A 27696-nucleotide genomic window follows, 5' to 3' on the forward strand; every position below is an offset into this window, starting at 1 on the left:
ACCCTGTCTCTCACCACGTGATCTCACTGCATGACAAACACATTTACATGACATTTCCATTTCCTCTTTTGGCTGACAGTCTTATCCATGGCAACACAAGGGCTTGCCCTGGCTCCACGTAATAACATTTGCAGCGAAACGCATACATAAGACTAGCCAATGCAAGACTTTAAGGTGTCACTCAAAGTAAAAACACGGAGGATTGGCAGCCATTTTGAACTGCTGTGGGGCTTCAACTGTCCCTCTGTGACAGTGTCAAGTTCATGAAATCAATGCAACATACCTAAAATGTTTAGAGGACAGGCATTGTATGTGTGCCAAGCTTTAGGGAGGAATAAATCTAGGTTCAGAAGGTTCAGAGGTGGTGCTCTATTTAGAGACCAAACCTGATTTGAAAGCATGAGTGAATGGCCACAGATAAAGCCTGTTTACAAAAAAAACCCAAAACACCTCCCACTTCACTCTTCCCAACAGGAACCATTTGTTCAAGGTGACAAGAGTAAGGTGCTTATGAACAGGAAAAACCTGGCACCAGTCATTCATTTCCCCTTTTGTTTTTAGCACTGCTGTGGTGCATTACAAAACAGGGCAGCTGTGAGCAGGCTGGTGTCGAGTGGCTTGCCTTTGGTGCAAAAGCAATCTTGGTTGTTTTTCCTTCTACCCTGCTCTTTATTTGCTCTCTCTCCCGACCTGACAACACCCTCTGAGCAAACACACTTGGAAATGTGCTTGTGGATTTTGCAATCTTGGTTTCACCTCACACAAAGCATTTCCGTATTTTAATCGAACATTATTTCTCCTTTATTGTCGCGCTTAGTTACATGAAAGACAGAAAGCCAGGACCAGGGGAAAGGGTGGGAAAGGAAAGAGAGGGGAGGGTTAATGTGGTAAAGCCTAAAATGGCTGCCTGCAGTTCAAAAGGTGGAGAGACAGAAACTCTGAATATTGGTGAGCTTTCTTCCTGCTGTATGCTCAGCCAAGTATCACAAGAAAGCGAGACAGGCAGCGTGACAGTGAGAGAAAGAAAAGGAAATGAAGGACAAAACATGAGGCAATAAAACAAGAGAGAGAGAGAGAGAGAGAGAGAGAGAGAGAGAGAGAGAGAGAGAGAGAGAGAGAGAGAGGGAGAGAGATGATTACGTAGATTGCCTGCCTCACCCCCCTTGCCTTGTTTTTTTCCCCTCTGCCTCCTCCTCCTCCTCCTCCATTATTCTCCCAAGAAGCATTGCTTCTCGGCACGAAACAGAATTAACCAGCACAGCCCTCTGCAACACCACTCCCCCAGCGCCAAGGAAATGCTGCGCCCCATTGGAGCAGCTCCAGAGCTCCTGCACCAATAGGAATGCAATGATGAGGCAGGCGTCAGAGCGACTTGTTTTTAACCCCGTTGTGCAAGACAGCAAACCACACAACACACAGCAGCTGCAGAGGGGAAGCTACAGAGAGGGGAAGGTAGTCGGACTGGTGCTATATCTGTCCCTGAAATTAAAAGGAAACACAGAAGGTATCAATTTATAGGTGTGACTAAACATCTCAATGTTTTTTCATTTTCTACATAAGACTCAGGAATTTACTTTAAGAAACAAGAGAGGCACTGTTTGCTACACGCTAATAAAATGTAGTGCGGTCAAACTTCAGAGACAAAATGCACACAACTGCTTCTCACTTATGTGAATTTAATCTTTCTGCTTCCATACAGATGTAGAGCCACAATGCTGGCTTGGTTGACTTGGTCACATAGGCACAACACACATGGAACCTCATTAACATATCAATGGCTACACCTGCCCTGCATATAATGATACACAGTGTCATCAGCATGCAAATGGAAGCTAAAAGGACAGGCCCCCCCCCCCCATTCCTATTCCGCACAACACCACCCCCTGCTCTCTCTCTCTCTTCTCCAACTGTCTGCACTGAGACAGAATCCTGGCTTGTTCTTTTGGAAATGGGCCAACATCCTGCTTCACTCCCTCTTGTAGGAGCGCGCACACACACACACACACACACAAACCAGGGTTTACATTCTGTACGGTGTACGATCCAGGCTCATCAGAGCACAGCGCTAACCTATTCTAATCTTGTTTTCAAGGGCATGTCACCCAACAGTTACATTTCTTGGTTTGTAACCACACTCTGTGAATGTGAATGAGAGAGAGAGAGACATTATTTCCTTAGTAAACAGAAAACTGGGCCAGGCTAACCTTGAATGTCTGCACATTCCTCAGATTTCCAATGTTTCAGAGGCCCATATTGGGAAAGAAGGGTCCACATCCTGCAGACAGATCCACACACACAAGTACAGTGCTGCTCTTGATGGCAGTCCTCTTTCACCAAATGTTGTAACTCAACACCCCTAACACATGTATCTCACTCTAAAACATAGTCTGAAGCTCTTGGAGAGGCCTGGAAACAAACATGGCGGGTCAGTTCACAACAGAGCAGCGCCAAGCAGTACATTCTTAGCTTTCCCAGGGTGGCAGGTTGAGTTAAGAAGGCATGCCAGGGTCAGGGGGAGTGCTGGAGGGGCTCATGTTTCCAATGGTTCTGAGTGGCCAGGTTTGCAAGCTGCAGCCCACACAGTCTATTAAAAGATGTGAAACATATTCAGAGAATGTCAGTCGCAACCAATGAAAACAAAGCTCAGCACACTGCAATCTGGCTTCCAACAGGCATCAAGATCAATCCAAACACTTGGCTGTGGCTGAACACCCCCGCAGGGCACGGGTGTAATCTTTGTACTCATGAAGCAAGGTCTACAACGACTAAGAAAAAAAAAAAACGACACACACTGTTACTTGAAGCCACACATAGATTTTCCAATCTCCAATCAATGTATTGAGCGAGTTTTAACCACGTTTGATTGGAAGCACCAAATATGAAAGTGACTATGACTGATTCCACTCCGACCACAGACTCCCCCAGTCCTCTGGTGATATTAAAGCATTCAATCTAATCCTTTCAAACAAACATTTTTGACAGAGAAGAGAGAGCAATATGGCTGAAGTATGACCAGCTGAATGTATGACACGTCAGACACAAATATCCACAGCAGGGAGGGTAGTCACACATCCGGTGGCACATTAATTGACATGACTATGTCGATGGAGCAAAATAGCGCCTTCTGTCTCCGTGCTTGCCGTGTCCACAGCTCCGGACTCCGGGCGCAGCACAATGCGAGCCTACGTGGTGCAGCTGCGTGGAGCACAGCTACTCAGGCGGTGGTTAGGGCAGCCATTTGTGCTCTCAAAACGCGGGGTCCTGATACATTGAAAAACCTCACAAAAACATACTACACGAGGGGAAGGCGCTGTTTTCATTTCTCAACTGTGGGCCAGCGACAAACCACAGTGTGTTTCATTTTTACCTAAAAACGAATCAATCATCACCAACTACACTGTGAAAATGACATAGCTTAATCTTGAGACCATGTTTTGATCTATGCCAACAGAGGTGTAGATGAACGTGTAGCGTTTCCTCATAATCAAGAAAAGATCTGAATTATCGAGGAAGGCAATGGTGTTTAACAACATTTCATAACGCTATAGCAACGGCCACGATGTCTCCAAGTTAGCCGAAACTTGGGACTGCTACATTCCGGCTCAACAATGCTAGTCGCACTAACTCTCACGTTGAAATAAAAGATGGAGGCTAAAAAAGGAAACAAGAGCTCCCCTCTAAAATACCACCCATTTCTCTTAACCGCCACCGAGGCTGGGGGTTGGTAGGTGGGGGAGGTGAAGAACAGCAAGTCACTACCCAACTGATCTGGTTTTCTGATTGCTGGATCCCACACGCAGGGAGGGGGGGGGATAACAAGCACAAATAGAGAAAACACAACCGAGCTTTCAGCTTGATTCACACGCCTCAGCAAAGTTAGGAATGTTGCCAAAGACAAATGCATTAACGTTAACATGATGCAGCCAAACACCACCATGATGCAGACACCATATTTTTCATAAACCTAAACGTATTAGTCCAGAAAACCACTGCAATAATGAGTTCAGCTTACTAATACGTCTTCGGGTGCATTCATAACGAAATGTTCTGTGTGCGTGCTGTAAAGCACTGGTTCAGAATAAGGACACAATCAACTGGGAAACATCCAAAAAGTTAGCTAAAAGGCTAGTATAGTATTTGTTAACGTTAACCAACACAGCAGCTGGTTGTTTAGCTAACAGGAGTCGCCAATAATGATCAAATTGCAAGTTGTGCCATGGATGACTTGATATTCGACAGTTTCGTGGTCCAGGAACAAAATGTAACACTTTGCTGTCAAACTGACAATGCAACAAATTGTTATGGTTCTAACAAAACAACTTTACATTTTAACTTACGCGGTCTGATTCTGAACTTCCTAGCCTAACAGATAGGGTGCAGGTCTATTCTACTCTCAATTTAACCTAATGACAACAAAGCAACAAACACGAATAAAGTACCTATAATATGCTGCTTTTGTTGTTTTGACTGTGTGACGTTATGTTTAACGTTAGCCTCTGCTGAAACACATTTTCGAAACTTGCTAAACAAATCATATTGTTGTTATTATTATTATTATTACTACCATATTATTAATTCATGTTTGAAATCGACACCCATTTGTGGCTTAGTTGGCTTAGGACAAAACATAATTCCTCGAATAGGTAATGTAACGTTATAACGATAGCCAAGTGTGACTGGTTCATCCCTGGTATGAAAACTGAGAAAAATCTGAACTGAAGGCAGGTCTAATGGACTCAACGTTATACGAGTCAAACTCCTGAAAACTTGCAGAATGTTGTTGAGAGATTTGGGGACACGGTTGCTTGAAATAATGTCATAACATTGGCTATTATATAACTACTAATGTGGTGGATTCCCAGACTAACAAGCTAGCTATCAAAAATAACACGAGGAGCTGATCAAAAAGCCATGGAAGATCAGTCCAGGCACAGCCAAGAGCAGCCCTGCAAGGCAGACTATCAATATGTGAAGCTTTTAAACTAGCCAAGCAAGCCACTTGAAAGTCGAAAGATAGTGAGGGCAACCAACTTATTCTAATAAACTTAGGTGGACGCTAAGTAGTTAGCTAGCTAAGTTGGTTAGCTTCATGGCTATGTTTGGTTGACTGAAAACATGGTCAATACGTGTCTATTATATTTATGTTAATGCCTCCATTTATAGATGATGATATTAAAGATTAACACAAATGTAAAGCACTCACCTAAAGAGACATTCCAAAGTTGTACAGGCGAGGCAAATTCATGTACAGTACGAAGTCCTTAGAGTATCCCAACATCAAATCCAACCAGACCAGTAGGCCTGTAGGCCGGCCTCGGAGTCTCCTGTATCCTTTGCCCTTAAAAGTAGCTCCCTCTCCAGGGGTAGGAAACAAACTTCTTAGTGTCTCCCACGCATAGACGGAAAGTTAAATTCCCTGTCCTGTTCAGGTGCACTGCATCCATTGAGTGTCTATTATAGATCCCCGGTGGATAAATCCATTTATTTTAGTGTATTGTATATTTACAGTCGCTATTTATAATGGGGTATATGCTGCTGTATGTGATACAGGGCTCTGATTCTGTCTCGGGTCCTTACATTCGCAGAGGCGCCCATCCCCCTCCTCACCGGCATCGACCGCGGGTCCCAGCGAAACTGACACACAACCACGCCACGGGGTTTCCCTGGCGACCGTGCAGGGGCTCTCTCCTTGGGCGGCCCTTGCTGCGATATCCCGCCTCTCGCCGATGATTCGACAGCAATGTGTCAGTCATGTTACACACGAGCTATACATGTAAGTCTTTGGTAAATTACAGCGTCGATTATTTTTTTCCGTCAACTACGTAAAACGGGGCGGGCACTACTTTGAGGAGGGGTGCGAAAATTCGGTTCCATTATAATATGTGTGTGTACTGGTGGCGCAGAAGGAGGAGAGCAGGAGAGAGTGGCTGGATTCGGGAGACAATTTGACACCCAACAGCGGATCTGTACCTTCAAAGTTTCGGGAAATGCTCGTTATTAAATTCAAATGCCATGGAATTTAATTCGTTAGTGGGATTAATGTTTTTTATTTGAGGGTTACATTCATCTATTTTACGTGGAAGGAGCTTTCATACCAATACATAGTAGCAAGCGTTAGCTTCACGGGGTCTCTGGGGCCCAGTTCCAGGGACACCAGAGGCAGGGTTAGCCCACTGGGTCAGCCCCACCTACCGGTATGTCAGTTGAATGGAGTATGAGGTGTCGCTCTCGTAGCATCTGGTAAGGGGTTGGACAGGGAAATTGACCAGTGCTCCAAGGTTGCATCTACTTATTACTGGTCCCTCCTACTTTTGTTCCCGCTTCTGAAATCAGTCTCTTCCCACACTTGGCAGACACAGAAAAAGTGGCCGACACAACGAAAATACCCCTATCAGCAGCGTCTCTCTAACTATTCCTGGGCGTTGTACCAGAGGGACAGGCGAAACAACGTAACTTCTTCTGAGATGTTGGCATTTACAGAGGAAAGAAAATGAGACGCAGCCCTTGTGTCTTGTTGAATAGTGTGACGTTATTGCCCCAGCCTACCACACACACACACACACTGGATTTAACAAAGCGTCAAAAGGAGACGCTATTTTCAACTTATATACTTTTCGATATTTCGATATTTGGACTGTGGTATTTATAAACAAATAGTCGCAATGACGCGATTGGGTTCTTGTCGTGTCATGAGACGTGAGGGAGGGGTCGCTTTTGATTGGCTGTGGTGATAAATGCCAACGTCATTTGTTGCAGAGGTCTGACGAACGATGAAATTAGACAGCAGAATAATACATCGCACTATTACATTGCGGCTGTGGGGCTTCCATAATAAAACAGATTAAGACTCCGGGCTTTATAAAGCAAAGTTAGGAAACATAATGATGGTTGTCAAAGTGTTTGAGATACTTGCGTAGGGATACATGTGATGCAGTGAAGGTATAGGCCAAAAAAAACAACTGTAGGCTGTCCCTTCTTTGCATTTTTTAATAGTCGGTGAATTATATAAAAGCTAACACCTATGCCCCACATCAACTGATAACGCTAGATGTAAGTGATTTGGCTTCTTATGTTTGACGTTACTTATCTTTTCACCGGTATATACATATGGTTTATCAGTTTTCGATAAGTATCCGCTTAGCCGTCTTTTTTTTCCCTGTGGTCTCTTCTCTGGCTGTCGCCTTTTTTTTTTTTTTTTTTTTTTATAAAACACCTCCACCAGCATCATTTCCGAGAGCACGTCATGAGGTTAATGATTGAAGGACAGTTTACAAGTTTCCCAGCCGGACTGCCATGGCAGGCAGTGGCCATTTTTTTTTTTTTTTAACAATACCGCCATTGTTACTGCGGTGAAAAAGCAATGTCATATGGCCAGTCCAAACCACGCACTGCAACATGGCTGTGTTCAAACCCTCCCCCACACTGCTTTCACTGCCACCGCTCCGGCAAATCTCTTTCATATGCACAGTCTGTATGTTCCCAGTCTGGAAGGTAAAAACACGATTCAGGCTGCTTGTTACTTAATCTGGAGGCATTTTAATTGTCTCCATTATCCGATCCACTCACGCAAATGACTGTATAACACAGGAGGTATCAAAGTGTGGACATGTTACTAAAATTGACATAACTTAGGGATTCCAATGGTCTGTTCAGATATACATTTCATATTGCATGCATGACACTGCCATTTTTTTTTTAGTTTTTTTTTTTTACAGGAATTCTGTTACAAATAAAACCTTATACATTAAACTAAGAAATCTGGGAGTGGCAGCTCATGCCCACAAATATTTGTTAGTGAGAACATAGACACACAACAGCTCACACATCATTCTTTGTGTATTAAGATTAATAGTGTGCAAGACTATTCACCAAGTCCATAACAATTGTCATACACACAATCATTTGCTTTATCTCAAGCTTGTAAGTTGGTCAACTTAATTATTGTAAACTATCCACGACAGGCAATCAGAGTGCATAAAGTTAGGCCCAGCACAGACCTTTACTACATGACATTTTGGCTCCACAGAACTTCTCATCCACCATCAAATTCTACCAACAAATCCAAAAATGATAATTTAGGATTTTTCCTTTTGCATAAAGAAAAAAAACAAAACAATACAACAAAGTCCAGTAACTGTGCATACTGTTTAGGATGGCACACCACAGATTATACAGTATATGGCCCTAACAGGCGTATGTATACAAAATATAGCCATTTATCAGTAATAAGTAATGTTATTGAGTCTATAGGATAGGGATCTTTGGGAGAATAGTTGCATACAGACACAAAATCATTTAAACGTCAAAAATGAGTGTTCACATATCAGTTAATAAGTTACCCTTCACTCAGGAGTAGTGCATCCAACAGGGAAATGTTGCTATGGGTATAATTATAATTACATTATTTATTAAGCTACAGTACACAGCCCCTTGAATAAGCATAACTACAATATTGGTCAACCACCAAAAGTACTTCATCTAACTTTGCCATAACTGAGACTGCACAACAGACTAGAAGTGTTTGGAAATTGATTAAGATTCTAATAAGACTCTTCTATGAAGGTGGCCTATTTAAAAAAAGAAAAGGTCACCAGAAAAAGACTGCCTTCATCTTGTTCCCCTATGAAGAACTGGTCTCTCTCCCCTCCTGCTCTCAATGGCCGACTAAGCGGCTCAGACAAAGAATGAAAGGAAAACAAATGGCTGAGAGTGTTTGTTTTCTGGTGTTGGGACATGTCTTGTTTCCCCTGGTCTTTAGGTCTTTTTTAAAGGTTGTTACACTCTTGCATGCCAAGACTCTCCCTGCTGATGGGAAATGTTGCCCTCTGCTGGTTGCACTATGGCACTGCAGAGCCATGCCCCCCCCCCACCCACTATGGGTTTGAGCCCCTCAGAGTAATTTAAGACTCCCAGTGACATTGTTCACCATCTCATCCTCGCCCATGATGGCCAGAACAGTGCGGGACCCAGCCTCCACCTGCCAGACACAAGAAGGGTTGGTTTAGTGCTGATACTCTCAAATGTCTTCGCATCACTGACACAATCAAATATTTTTGACCAAATATATTAGCACTATTAATCTGACAATATCCTGGGAATGGCTACTGGCGCCTCCAAAAGACATTTACACACAAGATAACTTTAAAAATGATCTTCCTTTACCTGGGTAAGCCCTGCATCCTGGACCAGGTAAGTGGGCAGGCTGAGACTCATAGCCAGGGCCTGCAGCTCCAGGAGATGAGCCACGTTGGTGCCCTGGACCACCACCTTCTTGGCTCTGTATCAACACCATGCACATTTACTTTGTCATCATTAATGTCAACTAGAAGTGACTTGGGGCGACAAGTGGTGAAGCAAACCTCAAACAAATACGTACAGCAAAGCGTGAGAACACTTTTGGGATTAACATTTTGGATTTCTGCAAGTAGCAGCAGTAGGGCAGGCTTGCAGCTTTTGAAATGAAAACTGTGATGTTGAAGATAGATTTTTAGATGTGGATACTATAACGTTCCATGCCATATTTTTACCAAGGTCTTTTAAGAAAATATTTTCAATCAAATGCAAAAGATACTGCAGAAGAGTAAAAGTTGATGCAATGGCACTGTTATGGCTTTTTAAGATTATTATTGTTGATTGTTTTCAGATTGCTAAATTGAAAAAAGTTCAATGAATACAATTCAATTCTTTGCAACTCTAATGCTTTGCTTTAATTATTGTTAAATGTATGGTCACTCAGAGTGAACTTACAAAGATATTATATAACCTTAAAATGGCTGCATATTCAGTGTAAACCAATACAATACAATCATTTTAAGGCTTTGCCAATGAACTGACACCAACAAAAACTATGTGGTTGTTTAAATAAAAGATACATAACAAATGCATGACTTTTCAGTACGTACTGTACAGGCCTTACCCACTGTGGTCCCACTTCCAGGCCATCTCCCTCCAGCTGTTCTTCTCCTGTAGAGCCTGGTACAAACCCACAGCAGCATGGCCAACCTGGGCTGCCACCTGCACAAACACACAGCACTGAGTTCACACCTACACAAGTTTTCAGCTGTACTGACAATGCCCTCTATGTGCGGTTTCTGACCACGTTCAAATAAAGTTACACATTGAACATGAAAAAAATAACTCGATAAACAATGCATTTTTCAACTGTTTCAGTGCAACCGATCTGAACATAAAGTATTCCCACTCTGGAACCTGAAAAATTCCAGACTAATGCAAAGTTAAGACAGGCTTTGTGAAATAACACATCGCAGCTTTGCGTGACTGTAAAACCAGAGATAGGAGTGATTAAATATAGGTGTTAGAGCTTAAACGTTCTTCCTCTATTTTTTGTCAGTGGAGCAGCAAGCCATGACACTATTGTTAAATATTAGGAAAACACTCTCTTCAGGATGGTTCACAGCACATAACGGACAGTCATTGGCACCACTGGACTTGCCTTTCCCACACCCATGGCAAGGTCCATGTTCACCACAAACACCATCTTGAACATGAGGTCATCGTCTCCCTCCTCCTGAGGGTCAGAGCAGACGAAAAGAGACACTGAGATTTGGCTTTGGACAAACTCCACAAGGTCTAATGTACCAAGGTGTACCTGTGGGGACTAAGGCTAGCTTATGGGCACCTCATTCTCCAGCTTGTTGAAGTAGTACATGGCCGCCTCCTCGGCAGACACGTTCCGGGTGTGCAGAAGTGCCTGAAGTGGTGAGTAAAAATGAAAAAGGTCAAAAGCAGTGGATTGTGGTATGGCCATGCCTGTCATAATTTTAGCTGACAAATGACAAACTAAGCAACCCATTTATCCAATGAAAGCACATATGTTAGAGTTGGTTAACTCACACTGATCAATTAATGCTGAATTATTATTTGGGATAGTCAACTATTGGTGGTTTTGAGCTGTTGAATGTAACTGCAATAAACCAAATAAGTCCTTGTTATTACGATGCCTGGTCGAATGTCACAAAGTCATCTTTTTTGTTTTAGCTGAGGTGCTAGCCCTGTAGCATAAGTCAATCCTGGTAGAAACTGGACACATAGCATAAATGACTTCTGGAAATCATTTCAATATTCTGAAGCTAAGAGTATGCTATTACAATTAATTTGAGTGTAATATAATGAGGTAATATTCTCCATGTGTCAACGGTGAATTGGGATTTTTAGCATAAAAGCTGTGAAGTAATGCATGTTCACGTTGTATAGTAGAAATCATTGAAGGTCAGAGAGGGTGCATTCACAACCCAAGTTATAAAAGTATAGTATAGATTATATTAAAAGTTAGGAAATATAATAGTGCACATGATCAAGATACCATTAAACTAGGGTGTAACTGATGTGGTTTCAATCAATGAAATTTGGCCGACATGAGGTACCATGCCTCTATTATTTTAAGACACTGAAGTATAGTTTACTGCCAAGTCAGCTTCACCACAGCTTTCACAAAAATGCAACATTCCCAGTCATAATTATCATTGGATGTTGATGTAAATGTAGCCTAAATTCTTAAAGAAGCTGCCCACCTGTTTGGCTGCCTCCTCGGGGATGTCCAGCTCTCTGAGCTGCAGCAGAAACACAGGATTGACATCCTGAGAGCCCGAGTCTGGGCCTGACTGCTCTGATGGCTCCATTCTTGACTGCAACAGGGAAAACAGTAATACTGAACACCATGTAATATACTAACCCACATGAAATAGGACACCAGTGTCAACAACATCTAACACATTAGACTAAAAATGACAAATAACGTTATGACTCGGGTCCACAATGAAAAACATCACTGACATGTGTGCAGTTCTGTGAGCTCCTTTAAACATATTCATCTTTAATCATCAGGCTCTTGGAAGACATCCCAATAATCATGCGTGCCTCTGAACGCATACATGATTATTTGCATATCTGGATCGGCGGATGGCTTAGTCGCACAAACATGACACGCTAATAGAATAAACGGAGGCCCGAAGCCCTTTATTACACAAGCTAATACTGGATATATAACGTTACACGATTTACCTCCACTAGTATCTGGCTACTTGAATAGGAACATTTCGTAAAAACATCGTGCGTTAACATACTTTTCCAAGCAAGGCCGTATTGACAATTGAGTGAAGTGCGATTTGACGTTCTCTTCATATGCGAGACGGGAATATAAAGATAACTACATATAACGCTACCCTAGCAAACAGCCACACAGTGTAACAAAACAAGTCATAAGTTAGCTGTCGAAAGACAACATTGAGCTATCTAACGTTAGGTCTGCGCAGGTGACAGTTGTTCCCGTTAGCTCACCAAATACATTCAAAACCATTCAAATTAGCAGCGAAAACAATGCAGCTAACGTTAGCAAAGTTACTGTTCGTTTAGACTAAAAGCGACTAGTTACTACTATTTCAGCAAGAATGCTAACCACAAATTGCACTAAGATGCTTAACGTTAATGCCTTCTTTTTCAATTAAGGCAACCTTTCTTGCTACACAGCTGTTGTTAGAAAGGCTAGCATTAGCCGCTAGCGCTAACTGGACTAGCTAGCTTCCGTTCAGCAAGTTGCCTGTATTTACCATGGAGGGCAGTTACCTGTTTTGCGCAGCTAGCTCGACAGCAGGAACAACGACGGCGACTTCCCCGCGGTTTCTAGCAGCCTTTAATTTTCACCTGCGACGGAGCAATTTGTGTTTGAATGTGGAATTACATTCAGTGGGACTCCCGGCTGTACCGTCTTCACCGTTACTCCATTTTGGACCCTTGTGTTTGTTGGCACAGGATTGTGCCTCTTGTAGACTCTGGTGTTACAGATTTTCTGGTGGTATTAATTATGTGATATGCGCGTGCACAAAGCAGATGTAGCCCACTCACCGACTCATCAACGCGAGGACGGAGGCAGGCTAATGAGAATTGAGCTGCATTTTTAATAACCGCATTATCACATAATTATGCCATTTGTTGACTTAAAACCACTATGTTAACTCCTTCAAATATTTACTTAACTTTCTATCTATATTTCATATTATGTACATATATCCTGTTGCAGCTCTTAAGTAGTCGGTAGTTAGTTGATAAGATACAGTAATATCCTTTTATATTGACCAGGTATTGTACAGAGACCGTCTATGGTGTTGACTCGGTAGACTAGCTCAGTGTCCTGGTCTCCACGGTAACCTCGGCCTCATGCACGCGCATAGCACCAGCTAATTGGCCCCCGGATAACCTCCATCATCAGCGGCATCCTGCCCAGTGTTACAGCTAGGACACACAGCTGTCAGTTGTCAAGCCCCAATACTCACTCACTTACATATTGGCATCTGGAGGGATTCAATACGAATGAAACACAACAAAAAAACACCTCATTTTAAGAATACTTTATTACATCACCATCTGTGAGAAGTTACACCTTCTCTTATTAAACAGGTTAAATCACTACAGTTTACATTTTTTAAAATCAGTATGCACAATGATGTTAACACACAAAATAAGAAACATCCTTAAAACCGCTCCTTGCAGAGCCTGCTCTACATTGCCAAATTTATACAGCCTAACGACAGTTGTAGTCTTCCCTCAGCCGGCTCGCCTTCGTCGTCACTGAGCTTTCATCCCCATCGGCACTGACAGTGTATGACAGAATAAACCATCTGTTCGTGAGTCTTTAGTTGCTCGTGTGTGTGTGTGTGTGTGTTACGTAATGTGGTGATGCACCTATGGGCGACATTCTGCCATGCTGAGCCTGGACCTGGGAATAACACACTTTAGGCTCAAGTGACACACATCTACACTCTTCAAAGGGGGGGTGGGGGGCACGGAGAGAAACGAGACAGTTCAGTTTTTGGTCACTGATGACTAGGGCTGGGCGTCAAAACCTGGATTTCGTCTGATGTTTTTGTATATATATTCTGCAAAGTACAGTACTGAACAACTTCATTATTTTGGTACTGAAAACTGTTGGCACCGGTGTCGTGTCAAAGTCTGATTCCCTGTTGATTTCTCCTGGCACACGCCTGAACCCAACCAGTTATCACTTGCAATGCCTAATAAACCTTAACATTATCCTAAATGAAGCCCCAACCCCAACCGCAAAGGGCAGTGCTGTGAGAAACACGATTTAAAAAAAAAAAGGGGAAACAGACTTTAACACCAGGCCGGCATCAACACATGTTCAACCATACCCAGCCCTTCTTACCCCTAGGGAGCCATCTCAGTCTTTGTTTTATTATTATTCATTTAAATAAGAAAAAAAAATAAACATCAGCAAACATTAGCTCGCGTATATAAGGTCTCTGTGCTCCAACCGAAAGCAGAACAGTGTGACAAGATCAACTATACCTACCGAGCCAGTAGCAGTATAATCAATACATAACATGTATCAACTTGACAAATCAAAATGCCACACAGACCTCCAGCACATGAAGCAGCGTCACCCTGTGTTCAATACAAGAGCTGTATACCAACCAATGGCGTCAATACCAAAACACTTCAAGACGTACCATTACCTCGGCTTGGAGCGGAGCGAGGCGAACCATGACTTAAATACATCGTTCGAAAACCTAAAAAGGAATGTTAAAAAAAAAAAAAAAACAATGTACAAAATGGAAATATGACTGGCCTGCAAAATAAAACACTGCGGTGCACACTAAGATTCCACTTCATTAATACGCGTTACTTTATGGAAGGACTTTTGTTTTTCCTCTAACATCTTTCCAGTGACTTGTACACACTATAGACACATCCACATGAATAAGTATAAAAGCAAGAAACAAAAAACAGTTAACGGTCACTCAGGTGGGGGTTTTAGGTACCTTAAAATGCTCCAACGAGCAGGTTCTGGTTTCCAATCTCACACAAAAGAAAGGAAATGATGAACTTGAAATGTGTGTGTGCGTGCATGTGTGTGTGTGTGTGTGTACCGCCGCTAATGAGAATGTCCAGCAGATGTTACTGTATATGCGCATGAGGGCAGATCTGTGCTGTTGTCCTGGTAGTTGTAGCTGGTTGAAATGTACGTACTAGTGTTGGTGTTTTTGATGCAGCACAGCAGGCTGAGGTAGAAAGTGGCAGTGACTTATTCAACTCTCAGCCATTGGCTTGAAGTGAAGGGACTTAAAACAACGCTGTGTCCAAGCTTTCATTCTTAAACATGTGTCCGTTTCAGAGACCAAAGCTTGAAGCCGAGTTCACTATATTTCTGTGAATACTACTGACTTAAAACATCTAAAATATAATTACCAGTTACTTCAATACTTTGCACTAGAAACCAGAAATGTGAAAATGCAAGATATAGATTGACAACCGGGGCAATATGGATAACTGTGCACACGCACATACACACACACACAAATCACCAGACACACACACAAAGAAATAACTTCTGACTGTACAGCAGCGACAAGCACACAAGGCATAAGAGGTACCGCTTCATAAAATTCACTCCAGAGGGGTACACAGTGACATAAAAATGTAATAAGTCTTCAGATCAGATCAGCTGACTGTGGACCAGCTGGTTTCGTTTACATGAGAGCTGCTGTGTAAGTCCAGCGCATGTTCTGCAGAGATAAAACCCTCCCAAATGTCTCTCCATAAAGGCAATGGAGGTCTTTCACGCGTCCCCTCTTCCTTTGTCCAGGTTTGCTCGGTGTCCATGTGCTGTCCTGCCGCTGCTCCAGGGAGCTCAGCGGCAGAAGGTGCTGGGATGTGAACTCCAATGCCAACCTGAATCTTCCGATCCTTAGTGTTGAAGAAGAAAAAAAAAAAAAAAAAAGGTTTTGTCCGTCTGTTGCTCTCCTGCTTTTCAGTTCAACAAGGTGCAAGTCTCATAATCCCCCCCCCCCCTCCTCCTCCTCCGTTTGCCATGGCTCTGGTGGGTGTTTCCTCTGTCACAAGTCAGTGACTTTATTTTCCACGGCAGCTGCAATCTGCTGCAGTCTGTAGCCGAGCTGCATCTTCTGGGCCGTGGTGTCCTCCTCCAGGGCCGTGATGATCTGAGGAGGAGGAGAAGAAGAAGAAGATGGCACAGGGGACGAGATGACAAACACAAAACAGTTGATTTCTCCTTTAAGCAGAAATGTGCCAAGATAGATAGAGAAAGATAGAGGGTGTTGTATGTTTCTGGGACAAATATGTGATTTGTGATTTTAGGCTATATAAATAAAACAGACTATACTGTCTGTATGTCAGACTGTTACAGAGCAAACCTGGTCATATTTTTAATTAAAAGTATATATACGTCTTAGACCACATCTGTCCTAACCTCAACTGTTCTGACTGACGGCAGTGAGCCGTATTTGATGACGACTCCGTTTTTGTATTTTTGAGGTTTCATGACTAAAAACGCACCGCAAGTACAAAAAGTCCCAACAATGCAATACAATGATTATCATTATGCCCCAATATAATGCCCTTAACCATTGGCAGCCCAAAGTCCTAATAATCAAGATACACTACACTCCACATCTACGTATTCTATATTCACATTTTCAGACGTTTGATATTTCACACTGACCTACAACACAAATGAGTACTCTAAGCCAGTGGTTCCCAACCTGGGGGTCCCAAGCCCCATCAGGGGTCGCCAAAGCTCCATCTTGATTTTAAGGGTGTAAGAATTTTTATATATATATATACACAATATACATGCATTTAATTAATGTCTGTGGAGAAGACGACTACATTTAAAGGTTATTTTAGAAGTTTACATCTTTATTTATTTATTATAAGGCCAGGCTGCTTGGACTATTGAAACGTATGTATGATAGTGAAATGAAAAGGAAGTCATAATACGGACATAGAATTGTGTGCCTAAAAATATGAGGGGAAAATCCTCTGATACATTGCAATGTCCACAGGAAATAGTCCATTCAGAATTTTATACAAATAGCTAGTTTTACACAAACGTTCTGCAGTTAATTGTTCTGTGCCGTTATTGTTTTTTTATGCAATGAATATAATGAAATACACATAAAGATATTTCAACAGAAGCAGGCTACTTTTTTGTAATTGTGTGTGGGTGGGGGTCATCCGTATGTACACAAGGGTAAAATACGGGTCCCTTAAGAAAAAGGTTGGGAACCACTGCTCTAAGCAAGCAGTCGTTGATAATACTTCACATTGGGACGTGTTTTTCAACTGCCATGAGACCCCTGTTACACCCGAGCAGTAAAACACACCTGGTCGTAGTATTTGTTGATGTATTTGTACAGCTCGTGCAGTGCGACCAGGTAATTCAGCTCTCCGGAGTAGTTCTGAAACACAAAACCATTCAGGTCAGAGACGTCCGTATTCTGCATCCGTATATCTCTGCGCTGTGGGCTCGGAGGAGTGGCAGCACTCACCCTGGACAGCTCAGCCAGAGCGGAGTTCATCTCCTGGTCACTGGCTGAGATGGTCTGCCTGATGTCAGCATAGTACCTGCAGCGATGGCAATTATGATCAACCTCACATGCATGACTGAGATGAAAAAGTGCTTTGATAAGCTGGTGAGAGCACATTTCATACTAAACATACTTTCATAAAGCGACCTCATTTTGACAACCATTCCGTATTTATTCCGATCATTTGATTCAAAAACGCAAACACATTATATTTGGTGTGAAAGCTGGTTTTAGAACACGTTCATTAAATGTGAACCCACCGTTCCACCATCTGTTTGTAGCGGGGGATGTCTCTGGCATACAGCAGCTTGTTGATGGGAGAGTCCTGCTCGAGAAGAAAAGAGGGAATGAGAACCAAAGAGGAGGAGGAGGGACAGGAGGCTTGCCTCAGCTCTTCCTCCTCAGCTCTCCATCATTCATGTGTCTGAACAAGCCTTATGACTGTAGAAAAACAGTCATCAGACATCAGTCCTCTCTAAGCTTCTACATGCTGCCTCACCCGTCCCAGCTTGTGCTCAGCGATGGTGCAGGAGTCCATGAAGGTCTGGGCGATGACGGAGAGCACGGCGTCCACGTGGTCCGACGCCTGGACGTCAAAGATAAACTGAGGGTTCTTCACAATGTTGATCCAGAAACGCAGAGGCAGACTGGAGGAATAGGGGAGACACTAGAGTTATAATCACTAACTTATCGTTGAGCTTGCATCTTTTCAGTGCTTTGAATTCATTCTTTTAATTAACACGCGACCGCCCGGCTCTCTCTCTCTCTCTCTCTCTGCGCGAGTCTACACTCCACCTGTTGGTCTTCCAGATGTGGATCGTCTCCGGGTCAGAGATGCCGTGTTGTCCCGCCTGGTCGTCCAGCAGGTCAAAGAAGTATTTGACAGCCAGCGGGACAGGACGGCTGGTGCTGAGGATCACCGTGAACAGGTCGTCCACAAACTTCTGCAGCGTCCCCTGCAGAGCGTGGCGGAGGGGGAAGGAGAGTCACAATGATTCAGTGCGGAGGTTCGTTTGCCGCCATAATGCACACGTCACAGGAAAGGAGGAGTGTGTCGACGTGTTAACTGTGGGCACTTGTGTACCGGCAGCATGTGGGTGTGGCTGCCCATCTATATATACACATAGTTGTGCCCATGATAAGACCATTGGGAGTCATGGATGACAATTAGTGTTGGGGGGGGTGGGGGGGGGACTTCATTTACTCTGGATATACATGAACCACAGCCAGAGTCTCCCCAGTCTCTGCTTATTAGGAGTCTGGTGTGTCCAAACATATTTGGCACTTTAAAGATTGTTCTCTGCCACCGGAAGAGTTTTTTTGGTTCAAATGAATGACGGACATTTTCCTCTTTTGAATCTTTAATCACAAGGACTAACTAACTGAGTCTGGTCTCTTTATTTAATGTGTACAAAGAAAGAAACACAACGGAATGAAATTATTTCTACCATTTATTTTTTTTGTGGAAGATGTGCTGCTTCATTAATGTGTGTCATTTTATTTATACTTTGTGCCCCTTTCCCCCCCCCCCCTCATCTTACTGGCGTTAGGTTAACTACTACATGGGCACAGACTTGTTTTGCTCCGTTTGCTTTGTTCATTGATTCTCTTTAATATGTTGTCTTGTGTTGCCTTATGTTGTTTATCTATTACAAAACTTGAATTACAAAAAAGAATTATCATTTGCATCAATTGCAAAACTGCTCCCACCAGGAACTGCTCTTGGTATGGACCATTTTTGCAACGTGTCAAAAAAAAAAAATACTGGCTTGACAGCTATATGGAAACTCAACTTGTGTGTGTGTGTGTGTGTGTGTGTGTGTGTGTGTGTGTGTGTGTGTGTGTGTGTGTGCGCGCACCTTCATGGACAGCAGGCGGGTCAGGTAGATCTCAGGGATGGCCTTGGCCCTCTCTCTCTCCCTCAGGCTGCCTCTGCGGTGTTTGGGCAGCTCAGGCTCCTCGCTGGCTTTCACCAGATGCCACAGCCTCACTCCGCCTTCATCTGCGTCCTCCAGCATCGGAGTCTCTGCGCAAGTGTCAGTGTTTCAAAAGCTTTATTTAGTACATTTCACTGAGCAGTGTGTCGCTGCTTCAACGTCAGATACAGAGAAAGCTCATTGTGCTAATGGTTTTATTGATCAAAAACAATGACGGGAACTCATAGGGATTCTGAATACAATAAATCGGGTAAAAAAGAAAAAAAAACTTGAAGGGACACTTGACCCCCCTGTTTATTTAGAACTGTGCTCGACAGTGTCCTTAAACGCCAGAACTCTTTAAAGCCTGGGACATAAATTCCAGGTCTAAACTCTGGGGTGATGAGGTGAAGAGTGATTCAAATCAGTATCAGCAAGCTCTACAAGTTGAACAAATCTACGACTGGGAGCTGCCCAACACAGTCCAAGTGCCCCACTCCCCATGCAAAGACATGTTCAATACTTTCTGCTGCCTAGATTTACTTTACAAGTAGTGTAGTAGAAGCAAAGAGGACTTTAAGGTGGCAGAGAAACTGATGATTTATTATTACAATAAAACTGCTCTCATGTTAACTCACTCTCTCCTGCCACATAGTCGTGGTTGTCATGGTGAATGTGCTTGGTGTGGCGGGGGACCAGTGCTACTGTTGCACCGTCTGGGACCTGATGGAACGACACAGAATACACATTTCGCACGATGAGACCACAAACCCCCTGTTTTTTTAAATATTTTTTTATAAGGTACAACATGTTGTATTTTCTTTGAAGAGGAAGCGTGCTAGCGAAGCCTGATTCCTGACCTTGTAGTGCTGCAGCGTGTTGAGGCGTTTCCAGTTGCCCTGGACCACGGACGTCAAGTCCTCGTCTGACAGGATGAGATGACCGGCAACACCAGACCGCCACTCTGAACGAGAGACAACAGCCGGACAGTCAGAGCTCTCCAGTATTCATCCCAGCTGGTGCACTGGTTAGTTATGGTTCTTATATCAGTATTAACAGCATATATATCGTTATCTGAGCGCAATGATAACTTGGGTGAAAGAATGACCATGTGATGAACTTTTCTTGCTGTAGGGGGCGCCACAACTCAACAAATGTAACACAAAACCTGTACCAGGTCAGAATGTCTCTCACTTCACTGTCCAAGGCATAAGCGCTAGACTGGATTGAATCTGTAAATCAATCTGCTCTGAGCGTCCGGTGTGTGATGCGGTGTACACGGGTTCTCACCCAGGTCCAGTGAGTCGGCGTGGGGTCGGTGGGAGAAGGAGGTGCCCTTGTACACCTGATCCAGCAGCTTCTCTTTCACCTGTGTGATGGTGTCACAGTCCAGCACTTTGGAGGGCAGTGGCTGGGTCTCGTTCACCCCTCCACCCTGCACCAAAACGTTCAGAGTCTGCAGAAGAAGAACAAAGGAGGGTTGAGAGAGAGTGAAACTTCCCGACGGCCATGGTGGAATGCGTGGGATTCTTTAATTTCATTTTAAGTCAGAGTCCTCCTCACCAGGGTCTTGTACTCCACGTCCTCTCGCAGCAGGCGGTTGTCATTGAGGGTGTACTTGGCCTTGCCGGTCACGGCGTCCACTGGTCCTTTATCTACCTGGTGCTTTATGGCCCTGAACAGCATGTAGAGAGACTCCCCCGCTGAGTCCTGCACAAACACACACACACACACACACACACACACACACACACTGAAGTCAATTAGTACTGGCCTAACACACTCTGCAGGAGAGAATGAAGGGCTCATATGACACGGACACAATGACGAGGACATTCTTCTCACCGTGTTGTGCCAAAGAGGCTCAGAAGTTTGCATTCTACAAAATCAACCTCATCAGGTAAAGTGAGATTAATCTATTTACTTAAGCTTGGTTGTTGTAACACCATTTCCTCGGCACGAGCTGGGCGCAAGCATGATGACTTACCAAGATGTCATTTACCTGGTTCATCTTTATACTTTTATTATCAACTACACAAAGCCATGTGAACCGACGGAGGCCCACGGAATCACTCGCTGTCATCACATCTGGTCATCTGGAACTGGCCTTTCATCTTGTATTTATAAAAAAAGATGCGACACACACTGGGCTTTTAGGGGATAGTGTAAGTGTGGAAAAGACTGGAAGCTCTGGATTGGAAGAGTATGGTGTAATGATGTCTTTAACCTCAGACAAGTGTAGTGATTCACGGATGGTTCCAATATGTCGAACATGCTGTCATGCTAATATGTTATAACCTGCCTTTTTCGGGGGTCATGTACCTTCTCTGCCAAGCATTGTGTTTGTTGTATGATGACTCATCTATTCTTTTGACAAGATACCTTTTTTTTTTCTGGCTTGAGTGCTACTAACTCATCACATTTTTAAGACAGAAATATCCACAAAAACCCTTCACTTCTATCTATCTAACGGTGCGTGTACCCCTTTCAAAGTCCTTGTGATACTAATGATACTGACTGCATCTGTAAATGACCAGTCTAGCTGGTATTTAAAGGAATAGTTCGATGATGATGATTATTCAATTTCTTGCCAAGAGTTAGACGACAAGATCAACACCACTCTCATGTGTGTGCGCTAAATATGGAAGCTACAGCCAGCAGTCAGTTAGCATAGCTTAGCATAAGGACTGGAAACAGGAAGAAACAGCTAGCCTGGCTCCCTCCAAAGGTAACAGAATTTGTCCACCAGCACTTCTAAGGCTCACTAATCAACACATTAGCCTGTATAATACACACACACACACACACCAATGTATATGGTTAGCTTTTTTTCCCGTTTTTGTCTGAATGGTGTGAAATCTAATCTAACAAACAGTTGCTCATAAAGAGATTTTTTTTTTTAAATTATTTTAAATTTAATAATTATTTTTCTTTTTTTATCACCATGTCCCAGGATTAAAACTGGCCACCTTCTATTCATAAACGCAGATCATCAAATCCTGGAAAATGTTACTCATTAGAAAACAAAGTGTCAAAGTGTGAAACTACATGTCATTGTTGACTGACCCTGAGGAAAGCATAGAGGCAGATGGACATCCAGTTGGTCAGGAGCTTCTCCACCACCGTCTCTGTCCTGCAGAGAGAGAGAGGAAAAAAAACCAAAACACACAGAGTTTGAATCACTACCAAACATCTTTGAAACACCTTGAACCTGTAACCACACGCTAACTCCTTACCGTCGCAGCATCAGCTTGGGGTTCTTGGCCACATACTGCTCCACCAGGTCGTTGAGGAGAGTTTTGAGGATGTCGGTGAAATACTCCAGTTTGCCGTGCAGCGCCACCGTCAGCAGGGAGGCCACGTAGGCCCGGTCTCTGGGGGAGAAGGTCCGCTGGCTCTCCAGAGTGTGAATGAACTGAGAGGACGAGAAGCGAGAGTGGAAAATTGAATCCCTCTGCTCACAATGTAGGTATCGTCCTAAAGCCTCGCTCTGCTCACGACACTGATGGTGACGATGGCTACCTTGGTGAGGAAGAGTTTACTGTTGAGCAGGTTGGACAGCTGCACCAAGCCCTGCTCCACCGTCTGCCGCCGACACTCCTGAACGTCCAGGTCTCGCCTCAGCGGAGATTCCCGGTGGCCAGGGAAGAAAATGCGCTCGGCGTACCTCCGGTAGTCGAGGAAAGGGATGCCGGAGCCCACCAGGTCGCTGGACATGTCCATCATCTCCGTCATCAGGTCTGAGTCAGGGTAAAGGAGGAGGGGTGAAGGATCAGGAGGTGTTGCTACAAGCTCTCTCGTCTTCAGCTTCTACTAAATATTATGTTCAAAGTGGTTGCTGGGAAGGAAAAGTAAACTCCTCTGCAGCAGCCGTCTGGGATGTGAGGAACATTTCATCCAGGAGGGTGTGATGTAACGGGATAATTTCATAGTTTCATCAGTGTGAAAACAAAGTGGATCTGTTGGCCCCCACAAACTAAAATAAACGTTCCCGTTCTTCCGTCCCTGGCTCTCCTCTCCAAACCTCCTTCCCTCTCTTCCCTGCTCTCTCCTCTTGTCATGCAACTTTACTTTACCTGTGAACTCTTTCTTGCAGCGGTCTCTCACGCTGGTTTCCAGGTTCTCCAGCTGGATCTGGACCTTCTTGTAGTCTCTCAGAGCCTGCTTACTCTTTCTCCTGACGAGACACACAACAAAGACAGGAACAGAGGGGTCAGGCAGGGATAGAGGAGAAGCAGGAGAAGTAATACCAGTTTCACACTGGATTAGCGGACATCCAGCGAAACTGTGAAAAGGTTGACCCAAGTAATTTGACCCAACAAACCCCCACCAGGAAGGATCAGGGTTAATCGCGGGGGTCATGCTGGGTCAGAAAATGGAAACACTGCCCGATTCGGTAACACCCACAGGTGATTATCCTGAGCCTATAGTTCTCGTGTGACACTTTTCAAAAACTTTGACTTAACACGAACGAGCGAAAGTGGCATCATGAGCTACAATGTTCTTCCCTCCCAGTCCGATAATGTTGGTTGTTCCGGGAAAACACAAAACACTTTTTCTTTTTCTTCACTCAGCACGCACACAGACGCACAGTCCACACACTGACCTGTAAATGAGCACGATGATGAGGACGATGAGGGCTACTATGGACGCCCCAACCCCAACTCCAATCTGAGCCTCCAGGGGGAAGGTGGACAGGCTGAGGTTGTCATACTGGACCTTTCCCAGGGAGAAGTTCAGGTTGCCCATCCGGACCTGAAACACACACACACACACCTTTACTTTGTCAGACAGCAGTGTCCTGTTCACACAGTGACGGGTCACATGCTAAAAAAAAAAAAAAAGGCTTCATGGAGGTTTTAAAAGTGAAAGCGCGGAGGACTCACCGTGAATTCAGGCAGATTGTCGGAGCCCTCGCGCTTCTTGCCGTTGGGTCCTGGCGCGGGCTGCTGAGGGGGCGGCTCGCAGTACAGATGGTTTCTGGTCAGGGTCTTAACAGCACACACACCCTCCCCGACCAACACCACCACCTCGTCCTTAGTGATGGCCAGGTCCAGGTTTTCCCCCTGAGAACACATGGAGAGGGAACTCCTAGTTATCTTGAATCTCTTTCACTTCCAGTTCTTGTAACTTCTTTCTCTGTAGATTTTCAGGCCAACTTAAAAAAAAATTGTGGGCCGCTATTCTCCGATTTAGAAGTTTACAATAATGGTTTCACTTTTTTTACTGAGTGCTGTGTTTTATTCATTATAATAACCTTTTTAAGCATGATTCATGCTTCTCCTCTCTTCTTCTACCACAATGACAGATGCTACTGCTAACAACAGGCAGTGATAAACCAGCTCTGTATTCAAGCACGAGCCCAGGCTATGTTAACACTCTTTTCATCTAGTCCTATTTTGTCATTTGTCTGAAATATTCCAACACCTACTGGGCGGACTGGCATACATTTTTGTACAAACAAACACTCATGCATCAAATAATGTTTTGTAATGGTGGCATATGTAAATGTAGACTTGTACACTCGAACTCCCAATCCGCCTCAGCTGTGCTTTCGTGATAACATGCTAAATGTTACATGCTAAACGTCAAAAACGTTAAAAAGCTCAGTCAGTGGTCACACAGTTGGCAGTAGTTCTTGCTGATAGTGTCACTTCATCCTTATCAATACAAGTTGGCATTGCCATCGTTGCTTCTACTGACCTCCAGCTGGATGAAGCTGCCGGGGTTGTAGCGGTACGCCTTCAGAGGGTCCTGCTGGTTCAGTGGCCGTAGGACGGGGTTGGGCTCGTAGCTGAAGGTCTGGGGGTTTAGACTGTTGAAGCCAAAGCGCAGGTTGTCCAGCAGAAACTCCACGGTGACCTTGGACCCCCAGATGGAGGAGTCCACCATAGGAGAACGGCACAGGATCAGGGAAGAGGAGTTTACCTCACAGCGCTCCATGAACTGATGAGACAGGGAGGGTGCAGAAAAGACCTTTAGGGGCATTCTGTCAGAAATCACTTTCTGGAAAGAAATGAAGGTCAAATTGATAGATTTCTGACGGAAATGCCCCTTTAGTAAAGAAAGAAACTAACACACACACACACAGACCTGTTTGACAGAGCAGAGTGGGTCTCTGAGACAGACTGGATCAGGGACCATCCTCGCTGACCTTCCCAAAGTCTTCTCCCGGCCCTCCCCTTGCTCTCCACTCCACCTCTTCCTTCTCCTTCGCTTCCTCCTTTTACTCTGGCTGATTGACTCGAGGGGAGAGACGGCCACCACCATCCGGGGCTCCTGCACCACATCCAGGTTGTGGCCCGACACATAGATCTGCCGACCACCACTGAAACACACAGAAAACTCTCACATTCCACAGCACTTCGATGTTTGGCACCTGACAACGTTTCAAGCAGGGAACAAGAGATGAAGGTCAGAGTCCCAGACTCACTGCAGAAAGCTCTTGGCCGGCGTGGCGTGGGTGATGTTGGGGTTGTGGGTGTAGCAATAGGCTGAAGTGTGGAGGTGGCGCTGGCTGCTGCCGTAATGCAGGGTGACCCGGTGATCCCCTGTCTTATTACTGCTGCCTGTCACACACTGAACACTGGACCTCTGCACCTCCGACACACTGAGGAGAGGAGGAGGAGGAGGAGGGACACAGGAGAGACAGATTAATAAATGATGGGATACTTTATTGTAGCCCTCCAGCACAAGGAGGTCAAAGGTCAGACTGACAGAGGGAACATTAAATGAAGAAGTCTCGATGGTGACTAAGAGAGAAATAGCAGCTTCTACGAGTGTGTGTTTGTGTGTGTGTGAGAGATAGAGAGAGAGAGAGACTTACATGTTACAGGGCACCCCTCCCACAGTGATGGTGAGGTCAGAGGGCCGTCCTGTCAGCAGGTTTCGGCCAGTGATCGTCAGGGACGTTCCTCCGGCTTTGGGCCCCCTTTCAGGATACACCGCCATCACAAATGGGTCCTGAGAGGGAGGAGAAGGTGGAAGAAGGCGGTGGTTAGGACTGCAACCTCACAAACAAACAACTGCAATGCTGAAAAGCTTAGTCGATCAATAGAAAATTAATCATCATCAATATCGATCAAATCTATTTAGAGCCATTAATTAAGAAAAACATGTCAAACATTCTGTGCTCGAAACTTCTCCAGTGAAAGGATTTGTTGTTTTTCTCCGTTGTACACCGAATATCTTTGGGTTTTGGACAAAACAAACAGTTTGAAGACGTCATCCGAGGCTCCAGGAAATTGTGATGAACATTTCTAACATTATAAAGCCTAAATAAAGACTCCAATTTACTATAATTCAACCTGATGTACCTGGTAGCTGAATGTCTGGCTGGACAAGCCAAGCTCTCCTCCGCTCACTTTAACAGACGCATGGCCCACCTTCTCTCCTCCACTGGCTTTGGTCCTGCACACAATCCTGGAAGACAGACGTCACTCTTGAGTCATGCACGCACCCTGGCAATGTTTATTATAACAAGTGAACGACATATGCCGAGTCTGCCCAGTCCACAAAGGATTCCATTACATTCCCTTAGAAACGTAAACGTCTGAACTTCTCCCCTACACTCCCCACCAGCAGCCGCTCGTCTGTACCTGGAGGAGACCTCGTAGAGGCTGGGGATGACGGTGCAGGCCACCCCAGCTACGGACACAGAGTGGAGGATGTCTTCGGCCTTCTGGCCCAGGTTGGAGCCTGAGATGGTAACCATGGTGCCGCCTTCCAACGAACCAGAGAGCGGCTCAATCTGAGGGGAGACAGGAAATGCTTCATTTCACATTCTACTAATGATTCATTCGTCAAGTGCCAATTCATTTCAGTTTCGATTTTTGAAAAACTGATTGTGAAGAAAGAGCTCTGATCTGAAATATGAAGATAAATTGTGACTATAAGCATCTCAAACGTTCACATCATGTGTCTCCAGAGGTCAAGGGTCAGTACTCACAGAGTGGATGACGGGCGCGGGGCACGTCTGCTGCACGGGTTCACTGCAGGAGTCTGAATACAAGCAGCTGGCATGAGCGCCGCTACACCACACGCAACCGTACTTCTGGTCAGCTGTATGGCAGCGGCTGCAGTCGGAGCGGCCCACAGAGCAGTTGTACAGAGTCACTGCGGGCAGGACAGAAAGGCGAGAGCATCAGTCAGTGTTCAAGAGTGCTAACGTTGAGTGACGTTGTAAAGTTGGAGAAAAGACACTCTCTGAGGATAACAGCCGCCATGTTTAAGAGCAAAAAGCAGCAAGAGGTTAAGTGAATCTGACAATATAAAGAAAGAGAACTTTGACCTCACCATAAAGATCAGGAGAGCTGTCCACGTGGAAGGTGTCCCTCCTCTTCACATACACCATGGCATTGTATTCCTCCACTGGAGCAGAATATGTGTACTGGACAAACAACAATGGTTTCATTAAA

At 44.4% G+C, this 27696-nt stretch overlaps 2 protein-coding genes across 3 annotated transcripts in view; both read right to left on the reverse strand.

Annotated features, from left to right (window-relative positions):
- Positions 1-7520: 7520 nt before the first annotated feature.
- LOC139282757 (probable peptidyl-tRNA hydrolase 2) lies at positions 7521-12770 on the reverse strand. Of its 2 annotated transcripts, none has more exons than XM_070902624.1 (7): positions 12583-12770; positions 11532-11645; positions 10640-10711; positions 10454-10528; positions 9917-10014; positions 9163-9277; positions 7521-8977 (listed from the first exon to the last, which is right to left on the reverse strand). In XM_070902624.1, exons 2-7 carry the CDS (start codon positions 11637-11639, stop codon positions 8891-8893), a joined length of 555 nt encoding a protein of 184 aa, XP_070758725.1. In that variant the 5' UTR covers positions 11640-11645; positions 12583-12770; the 3' UTR covers positions 7521-8890. The 2 variants fall into 2 exon arrangements, with proteins under 2 accessions (XP_070758725.1, XP_070758726.1); XM_070902625.1 differs by lacking the exon at positions 12583-12770 and adding an exon at positions 12084-12332.
- Positions 12771-15869: 3099 nt separating this feature from the next.
- The window catches only part of plxnb1b (plexin b1b), a 33341-nt gene continuing 21514 nt past the window's right edge, over positions 15870-27696 (reverse strand). Inside the window, exons 12-36 of the mRNA XM_070903538.1 lie at positions 27575-27668; positions 27228-27394; positions 26878-27029; positions 26596-26701; positions 26106-26242; positions 25713-25889; positions 25373-25607; positions 24983-25225; positions 24166-24345; positions 23886-24034; positions 23356-23456; positions 22802-23019; positions 22516-22694; positions 22346-22412; positions 20843-20989; positions 20570-20735; positions 20140-20243; positions 19918-20002; positions 19223-19389; positions 18159-18319; positions 17863-18010; positions 17624-17688; positions 17325-17400; positions 17160-17234; positions 15870-15974 (exon numbers count right to left, since the gene is read on the reverse strand). Coding sequence (XP_070759639.1) covers positions 15870-15974; positions 17160-17234; positions 17325-17400; positions 17624-17688; positions 17863-18010; positions 18159-18319; positions 19223-19389; positions 19918-20002; positions 20140-20243; positions 20570-20735; positions 20843-20989; positions 22346-22412; positions 22516-22694; positions 22802-23019; positions 23356-23456; positions 23886-24034; positions 24166-24345; positions 24983-25225; positions 25373-25607; positions 25713-25889; positions 26106-26242; positions 26596-26701; positions 26878-27029; positions 27228-27394; positions 27575-27668 — 3504 coding nt within the window. The remainder of the gene's footprint in view (positions 15975-17159; positions 17235-17324; positions 17401-17623; positions 17689-17862; positions 18011-18158; positions 18320-19222; positions 19390-19917; positions 20003-20139; positions 20244-20569; positions 20736-20842; positions 20990-22345; positions 22413-22515; positions 22695-22801; positions 23020-23355; positions 23457-23885; positions 24035-24165; positions 24346-24982; positions 25226-25372; positions 25608-25712; positions 25890-26105; positions 26243-26595; positions 26702-26877; positions 27030-27227; positions 27395-27574; positions 27669-27696) is intronic.

The sequence above is a fragment of the Enoplosus armatus genome, chromosome 3 (genome assembly GCF_043641665.1).
Source record: "Enoplosus armatus isolate fEnoArm2 chromosome 3, fEnoArm2.hap1, whole genome shotgun sequence".
NCBI classification, from domain to species: Eukaryota; Metazoa; Chordata; class Actinopteri; order Centrarchiformes; family Enoplosidae; genus Enoplosus; species Enoplosus armatus.

Bases quoted from the DNA above. Each gene is read 5' to 3' on its own strand.
- LOC139282757 (XM_070902624.1), bottom strand. From the start codon at position 11,639: ATGGAGCCATCAGAGCAGTCAGGCCCAGACTCGGGCTCTCAGGATGTC. The intron at 10,529-10,639 runs GTGCCCATAAGC...TCTGACCCTCAG, and splicing joins TCAACAAGCTGGAGAATGAG to GAGGAGGGAGACGATGACCT. The intron at 10,015-10,453 runs GCAAGTCCAGTG...GTGTTTGTGCAG, and splicing joins TTGCCATGGGTGTGGGAAAG to GTGGCAGCCCAGGTTGGCCA.